Below are 8,546 nucleotides of genomic sequence, written 5' to 3' on the forward strand. Positions count from 1 at the left end.
GAAAAGGATGAAATGAATGAACTAAATGACAATATTTATTTTCTACAAGTCACTTGTGGACTATTTTTTCCAACTAATAATCCTCCCACTAGCAAATCCCATGTAACTTAAGACAGAACCTTTAATTAAAGGACAATGATCCTTAAAACCTCAAAGTAAATTATATGCTAAATTTCTATTTAAATATTTAAACTATCTGTCAATTGCCATAACATTCTTTAAAGCCAATTGAATTGCTGAGATTACCTCCTTATTTTAAAGTTTCCTTTAGCAGAGCCATTTTACTTTACCATTCTTTAGCATATTATTTAAATCTTTAATAAACTTCTTTGACAGAACTGTTGAGCTGAACAAGACAACTACAGTCTACGTTTAATTCAGCACTAACTACAGTGATTCCCACCAAAAGTCAGCAAATAGCAATAGTTATAGTACTTCGATAAGGAAAATAAACTTTGTAATGGGACCACTGCATCATACTTACAGCCATGTGATGAGGATGCACAAAATTTTACTACCAAATTAAAATCATCTTCACCTGACAATACTTCATCAGGTATATGATTCCAATTTTGTAGTATTTCATGTATCTCAGATTTTTTTTTCAGCTAATCACAGACGTACTGTAGCAGTTCTCTCAATAAAGTTACATCAACAAAAGATTATCTAAAGAGCTTCTCCAGCTCTAATCAGAAGGTATCAAATCACTGAAAAAATAAATTGATACATGTGATATGTGAGAAAGTATTCATACTTTTAAAGAATGTATCTCTTTAAATATATGAAATTTAATAAATTACATTCAAACTAAAGTTAACCTAAGTTGAATCACTGCACTATGTCCATCAAATGACCAAGTACTTGCTCCAGAAATACCTTAGTTCACTCAAGAACACACACATGCTTACACTCGCACACACGCACACTAAATACTTCAGGCTGGTCTTCACCATCAATATCTCTCTCTCTCTTTAAGGCTGGACATGAATTGTGTTTATTCCCAAAAATCATTAATAAAGCAATCCTTATCAAAGAAAAAATAGGTTTCCTTCAAAAGGCATGGTAAGAGAAGTTTTCTTAAGTCTTGTTCCCCACAGCTCAGTGACTAACAGCAAGTAAAATGGTATGCTTTTTTTTTTTTTTAAAAAAACAAAAACAAAAAACGTACTGAAAGGCACTGAGCACACTGCATCTGTTTTCCAAGTACCTGCAAGGGTACTTGGCTTGGGCATTCAAATCGGAAATGTGTTTTTCCTTTTAAATCTGGCAATCAGATGCTAAAGTAAGTGTCCACAACCCTAGCCATTATAAATAATTTGGTACCAAGAAGCCTACTTTAGGCCACCATTATAGTATTCAGAATCCCAACATACTAAAACTTGCATGAAATTGTAAGCAAAAATATTGCTCACAGTATGATGAATCACAATTTTATTCCCTCTTTATAGACAGATACATTTTACACAGTTTAAAGCAAATGACCCTACTGCTGTTCTCACGCAGAGCTGTGCTGTATTAAGAGGTAAAAAGGAAGAGAATTAATCTGTTTTCCCTCAGTATATGAATGTTGCCAGCTTCTAAAGGGAGGACGGTGTATGGATTCAACAACAGTTCTCATGGAGAAGCTCTGGTTAGGCCTGGGTACAGCACCACGGCTGTTACAGCAACCAAAGCTGCCATCACAGGCATCCAAGGCCATTGTCTCTGTGTGGAGAGAAAAAAAAAATCAATATCATATTTGTTCTAATTCATACTAATCAGTTTAACCCGTGGTTCCTGAAAGTCCTGAGTACCTGTTGATAGGCATCACTAAAATGTTACCCATGAGCCTTACTGCAGGCTAGTTCTGACTTAGAGCATCACAGTAAACCACGTTTCTCTAGCAAAGGGAACTCCACAACTCTTCAGGACTGAGGATCATCAGGAGAACTTTTGGCAGTTCCATATTTCCAGCTTCATTACTGTATGCACCTCAAAGAAATCTGCTATTAAACATGTGAGGGCTTAAGACGTTTAAAACATCACTTGTGCCAAGAAATCGCTAGACACAGGTTTATGCAGTACTGACATGTTTAACTTAGCTTTTGAATGTTTAAATCAGATCTATGAAGTTAGTTTGTGGCAGATCCTAACAACATAATTTCTAATGGACTGTCACAACATTTCATGACAACAATAGCATTTTAAGAGGAGGACAGACTGAGAGATATTAGAGAAAATGCAAGCTGAGAGTTCAGAATACAAACCAACCACCTATTTCTCATCTTGTCTTTTTTCCCATCTTCTTCATAGGAACAGTGAGAAAAATTAAAGTGTTTAGAGCCAGAGAGGAATTTCTTAGTCCATAAATAGGAACCAAAGCTTGTTGATTTTTATTATTAGAGGCAAACTCTTCATTTCTCATAATTAAGCAATTAAGTTTTCTTACAGGCCCTAGCATCACAGCATTGTGCAAAAGGTAGCCCATTTGCTAAAGACAAACTGAGACCAAGTTAGAAGAGGTACATTCAGAACCAGTTAGAATGAAATTCATTGTTAGAATTAAAGAAATCACACAGATGTTAAATGATTAGTTGATTGCTCAGCTCATCAGTATCAACAGAATGGCATATTAAATGAAGGGTTTGCTTCAGGTAAAGAAATACCTGTGAGCATTTCACCATGCACTATTTTATACAGAAATGGCACAAACAGGTGAGAGGGACAAACATACATTGACTGAACAGTAGTGCTTGTACCTTTCGCTACCACAATGGGCCGTAACACCAATACAGGAAAGCCAGGATTAGGCCGATGAATACGGCTGGGACGGGTTGTAATATGGAAGGCTAAAGAAGGGAAGGGATATTAAAAATCACTTTGTGCTATAAATCAATCAGGTAAAGATGATTTAGAGAGGGGAAAATAAGTCAGTGAGCTTTGTTTTAATTGAAATGTATTAAAGACATCTAACACAATACAGTATTATCTAATCTGGTATACAAAGTTAGTACACCATTCTACTCAAATGAACAGGGATGTTTAAAAATAAAGGGAAGTGAGCAGAAAATGTTCTAAGAAACCTCTTGTCACAACTTGGAATTTAGCACTTAAACCCGATACAAATCTTAAACTGATTTGCCTGTATCTTATTTATAGTTGGTTTTAGTTTTTCTAAGTGGTAGGAAATCCCATCTGGATTTCTTAAGGTAGAAAGACTCACACCAGATACTGAATTTTTCAGCTACTTCTTCATTCCTTGCTAGTTAGCCTTTCCCATTTTCCATCATCAGCCTCCAGCAAAAACCACCTTTTTTCCTCCATTAGTAAATCAATTACAACCATGTCCACAGGCAAACCCAGTAGTTCAGATATTTCCATGAGATTGTTACTATAAAGCAGGGAAGTACATTTTTATTAGAGATACCACAAAGATCAGCATCTCTGGCAGGTCAGCAGCCTTGTGATCAAATGCAATTTTGAAAATCGATCAAATGTCGCAGCTGGACTAAAATACCAGCTGGCAAGATTGCAGGGTTCCTTTAGCTTATGGCCTCGTTAGAACCATCTACACATTTCCTGAGCTACGTTCAATTAACTGTAAACTACTTTAACTTCACATTCTGGATGGACAGCCTCTATCCTTAGCATGATAAATTAAAAGCAAAAATGGACTTAAATTCTCTTTAAGCTATCCTTGGAAGACATCTGCTTTCTCTGTATCCTAGCCTATATATTCGTGCACACACAAAGACACACAGAGGTTAAGTTCAAACCATGCTAAATCTTTTAAGAACTTTTTTGTGCTGAAGTCACCTTGATTTTGTTCAGTCAAATAAATAAATAATAAAATCATGTTTGAAGACTTTCTAAACTATTGTGATTCATAAATAAAACCTCATCCTGTTACAAATTTGTAGAAGTCACTTAATCATAGAACCTCCAATATGGTTCAAAACACAGGAATCTTAAAAGATACTCCAGTCTCTGCAACTCAATTCAAATCTGTTTTAATCAAGGCATATATTTAATAGAAAAATTATGTGTAACTATTGAAGTAATTTTCATGCAGGATTATTTTTGTGTCATTGGTGCCACAAATCAGAGCGCCACCTTCCCACAGAAAGCATGTTGGTAGAAATAATCACAGCAGTGTTCAAAAAAGTGCCAGAAGTTTAAGTCAACCAGAGCAGCTAATGTTCTCAAACCATTCACATAAATATATCTGTCGTATAAAGCCCATCAGGAAATAGTCAGTGACTACAAGCATGCAAGCACAAGTAGTACACCACGCTGCCAAGCATTTCAGAACACAACACTGCAATTTTTTAAAAAGTAAAACTTAAGTATAAAAACTTAATATTTAAATAATATCCCAAATGGAGTATAGAAGCCTTGTCTTTTCTAACATTTGTTAGTTCACCGAAGAATTCTATGGATTTTTTTATTTTTTTTAAAGTTATACACATTCATGGCTGTGGCACCTTGGCAAATGAAACAGATGATAAATATCCACCACATTAAATGAAATTGCCTCCAAACAATTAAATTTTCCCCCTCACAAACTTATCAATATATAACAAATCTCCTTATTGTCGAGGAGCATTTAACTAGGTGCTTCAAAAAAGTGCATCTTGTATTAGAATATGAAGACATGCAAACTCAGATACAGATGGGCCACAAAACCGAACAAATCCCACAGTGGCAAGTCACTTTGTGGGACACTGTCCTCGGAAATGAAGTAGCAGATAATGATTCCAGCATAAGGGGACAATGGTACTTGAAAAATTTGACCTTGGAGCTCAGCCCAGTATCCATCATGCTTCAAATAATCCGCAAGATAGATAAGTTTTACATTACTGATTGTGAGTAATGCTTGTCCTGCAAGTCTTTATATGGTTGGATGCTCTTCATCATACCCTGACCTCCAGGTTTCAACTGTCATAACTAACTTCCCCTCTGGAAGCATATTTTGGCAACGCTGTGGTTCCTGATTTCATTTAAATACTCACCTCAAATTCTTCCTAAAATTTCCCTTACCTTGCAAGCTTTTCCACTTTCATCAGGTGTTCCAATTCCCTTCACAGTACTTCTTCCCTCTACTATCCCCTCTTTTCCACTGATCATTTTAATCCTGAGATTAATGTTTTTAACAGAGCAGAAAATCTGACATTCACAAGTTATTCAGTGTGATCTCTTCTATTAAAATGGAGGTTTTTTGGTTGTTTGTTTGACTTCTGCCTACTTTAGTAACTCAATATTATCTGAGCATTGCAGAAGAATTCTAAACAGGAAGCAGGTTCCAAGAGAATTATAGCATCATATTCCTGAAAACAGGGCTGAAAAAAAGTGAGAAGGGCTTTGAATTCCTTACATCTTTGACAGCTCTACTATGTTAGAAGTTTACATTCAGTAAATGGCTATAGCAAGAGTATTTGTACAAACTTTGGGCATCTAGCAGCCAGCTCATTTAGACCTGTAAAACTTCCTTTGTAGTCAGAGAAACAGTTTTCTAGAAGGCTACTACAGACCATCCATTATCCTCCTGTTTTGTACTATGCACTACAGGAGTTGTTCACCCTGCACTGATCACAGAAGCAGTACAGAAAGACAATAAACCAGCCATCCCAGGGTAGTAAGTATCTAAAATTAGGCTATGACCACCTTATAATGTGTTTGCCACACCCTTAATGTTTGGAGGATTTCAGAAGTCTCAGTATAAAAGTAAGCTGTCCCTAGCTGTAAACTCAATTCTAATGATACAACCTCTCAAATTAATTGCAAAAGAAAATAATATTTTCATTAGTGACTAGAAAGGACAGTTCAACTCTACTGTTTAAAGCATGAGCCAATCAGGGATAACCACTGTTAAGAAGCACGAGCAAGAGTCACCACGGATGTTCCCTTATAAATACTAATAAAACAAAAGCATCTTGAAAAAGATTGCTCAATTCACTTGGATACAGGTTTCTCAGCTTTTAGCTATGTACCATCCTCTGAAATTAAAAAAGTTCTACTTAGTTATGGTTCACTAGTATTTAAGCTAGATGTTTTCCAGAGAGCAGATCTCTAAGGCCACATTTAAAACTGTCACCAACTGCAAATTTAACTTGCATGTGTAATTGTAACAGTGTAATGACTTGCAAATATGCACAGGTAGTACCAGAATGGAACTTTGCATATAATATGGTACACAGCCTCATAGCCCTTTTTTTTTTTTTGCTTTTAAGTCTGTCATTTTTTATTTGATACTGCAATATTCTCTCAATCAACAGAATTGCCAGACTTACGTTGTTTCCTTTTTCTTGTAGCAGCTTCAAGTTTTCTTTACATTGTTTGAGCTCTTCTGTGAGTGACTGGTTTTCTTGTTCAGCCATCTCATACTTCGCCTTCAGCTCTGAGAGCACAGTCTGTGTTCTTTCATACTAAAGAAAAAGAGAAAACAGTCTGCGGACCCCTGGACACCCGACACATGCTCACATTTCCTTAGCGCACAGCTTCCTTTCCTGTCATCTGCCTAGAGCAACTCGTCTTGGATCAGTACACTCTCTTTTCATAAAAGCAGCGCAGAAAAAGCTTAGTTTAGATTTTCTTTTTTCTAAATGAAGATTTTCGTCCCTGATTTTGAAGGGCTAGGATTACTAAAACCAAGGACATATGAAGTAAATGCAAGGCCTTAATTAATCTCTCATACCAAACAATTACTCATTATCATATTGGAAAGGACTGTAAAAACTATGAAGGCAAAACAAGAAACAGGGGAACAAGGAGTCCTCTATGTTTAAATAGTGGTCTTACATCTAGGCTGTAGCTTAAATACCTACACCAATCCAATAGGTGCAAAAATCAACATTCTTCAGGAAGTAAATCAAACCCTCTTACCACACACAAACTCAAATATAAGAATAAGAAAGGCATTAAATATCATGCCATAATCCTCAGTGTGGGTCAAGTACAAACAATACTGGGTGAATGTGTCTCATGTTCCTACAGTATGGGCGGCTTCTCCTTTTTCAAACGCACATTCAATTTTTTCTATAGATCACAAGCTTTCTAGTAGTCCTCATGACGGGATTAGAGTAAGGACAGAACCAAAGACTTTCAATACTGGTGTTTACCACAAATTTACAAGATTAGCTATCTTCACAAATATTCCTGATTACAAAAACACAGACTAATAAGACAGGGTTTTTTGAATTCTGAAAATGGCAAGGAATGTGACATGGATGAATTAATGACAAAGCAAAGCAAAGGACTGCAAAACAAACTAAAAGCAGTGACTGGGGAAAACTTCACTCAAAATGCTTGTAAGAGAAAGCAAATAATTATTGGAGTCTACGGCCTTCTTCCAGACCTAATCTTTAGAGGCTAGGCAGATGAAATATATGCTCAAAATGCTAGCTTTCCTTATGCACTTGCTAATCATCTTGAGCAGCCTAGTGACCCAGTAAGATGAAAGGAGACCTTTGTAAAGAATGTGTAGTCCCACTGTCAAATAGAAGAGTTTAAATCTAACTAGGAAGATCATACAGACTAAAAAGAATTAATTTTGACTTGTAACAGCTAATGAAACTCTATACCATGGTGATCAGGAAGACGCTGAATAAGGGTTTACCTGTCTGAACAGCTTAAAAGTAAACTCACTAAGGTAATGCACAAAAGTAAACTTTAGGAAGTTCCCAAAACACATGCAAGTCATTTTATCTGAAATCTTCCTTTTTAGATTTAACCCCCAGTGTATATATTGTTAGCTACCATAAAAGTACTTGCAATAACAGTATGAAAAATTTTCATTACTAGAAATCTTATGTTTTTCCTTTTCTCTTAGCTTAAAGGTCAAAGTCATTGGGCATTCTATTCTCTCAAAATAGAAATAATGTTTTGTGTTACCTCTTTCTGAACATCTTTTGCTTGACTCTCAGCTTCACTGAGTTGACTTTTTAGACTAGCTGCATCCCGTTGATGCTTTTCTCTCAAAGATCCCATCTGATTTTCAAGTTCCTTTCGAGACATTTCAAGAACACTTATATCGCTGGTTAGCGCTAAACTCTGTTTCTGAGAGCTGAAAAACAAAATCCAATTTATTTCTCATGTGTTTTAAATTTAAACAAACAACGGATTTTTTAAAGCACTTTTCAACCTCCAAAGCTTCACACATTTATTAAATAAATATGGCAATATCAGCTTAAATCAATCATAGAAATACAGTTTATTATTGTCTCCCTATACAAAGTACTGACACAAAAGGCTGGCCATAGTCTTGCTTTTAAATATATGTGCACAGCTTAGTGTGTACAATTAATCATAATCTATAATTTAAATAATTTATCATTCATAATTTTTAGCTTCTTATTTTACTTTTTATTATTCACTAAGTATTTATTATATACTCCAAAGTATTTTGAAACAAATTTGTAACGAGAAGTCTTTCCAAGGTTCTCAGAAGTATTTCAATTATTTGCACACACGATGCTTCTTACTCCAGTTGCATAAGCTAATAGCTAGCATATTCTTCAAGTGTTTAGTACAATTGTGTAATAGTCATATAAAGCTCTAAATTAAGTCAT

General features: G+C 35.5%; 1 protein-coding gene across 2 annotated transcripts; it reads right to left on the reverse strand.

Annotated features, from left to right (window-relative positions):
* Positions 1-1,419: 1,419 nt before the first annotated feature.
* Positions 1,420-8,102, reverse strand: SLMAP (sarcolemma associated protein). Of its 2 annotated transcripts, XR_696449.1 has the most exons (4): positions 7,870-8,102; positions 6,270-6,404; positions 2,739-2,828; positions 1,434-1,704 (listed from the first exon to the last, which is right to left on the reverse strand). XR_696449.1 is itself a non-coding variant. In XM_009699968.1 (3 exons), exons 1-3 carry the CDS (start codon positions 7,990-7,992, stop codon positions 1,615-1,617), a joined length of 348 nt encoding a protein of 115 aa, XP_009698270.1. In that variant the 5' UTR covers positions 7,993-8,102; the 3' UTR covers positions 1,420-1,614. The 2 variants fall into 2 exon arrangements, 1 of the variants encoding a protein (XP_009698270.1); XM_009699968.1 differs by lacking the exon at positions 2,739-2,828 and having other exon boundaries at positions 1,420-1,704.
* Between the last annotated feature and the right edge of the window lie 444 nt (positions 8,103-8,546).

Source organism: Cariama cristata, unplaced genomic scaffold, assembly GCF_000690535.1.
Source record: "Cariama cristata isolate BGI_N322 unplaced genomic scaffold, ASM69053v1 scaffold11225, whole genome shotgun sequence".
NCBI classification, from domain to species: domain Eukaryota; kingdom Metazoa; phylum Chordata; class Aves; order Cariamiformes; family Cariamidae; genus Cariama; species Cariama cristata.

Coding starts and splice junctions, on each gene's coding strand:
- SLMAP (XM_009699968.1), bottom strand. CDS start 7,992: ATGTCTCGAAAGGAACTTGAAAATCAGATGGGATCTTTGAGAGAAAAG. Junction 6,405..7,869: donor CAAAAGATGTTCAGAAAGAG/GTAACACAAAAC, acceptor CTTTTTCTTTAG/TATGAAAGAACACAGACTGT. Junction 1,705..6,269: donor TACAAGAAAAAGGAAACAAC/GTAAGTCTGGCA, acceptor CTCTCCACACAG/AGACAATGGCCTTGGATGCC.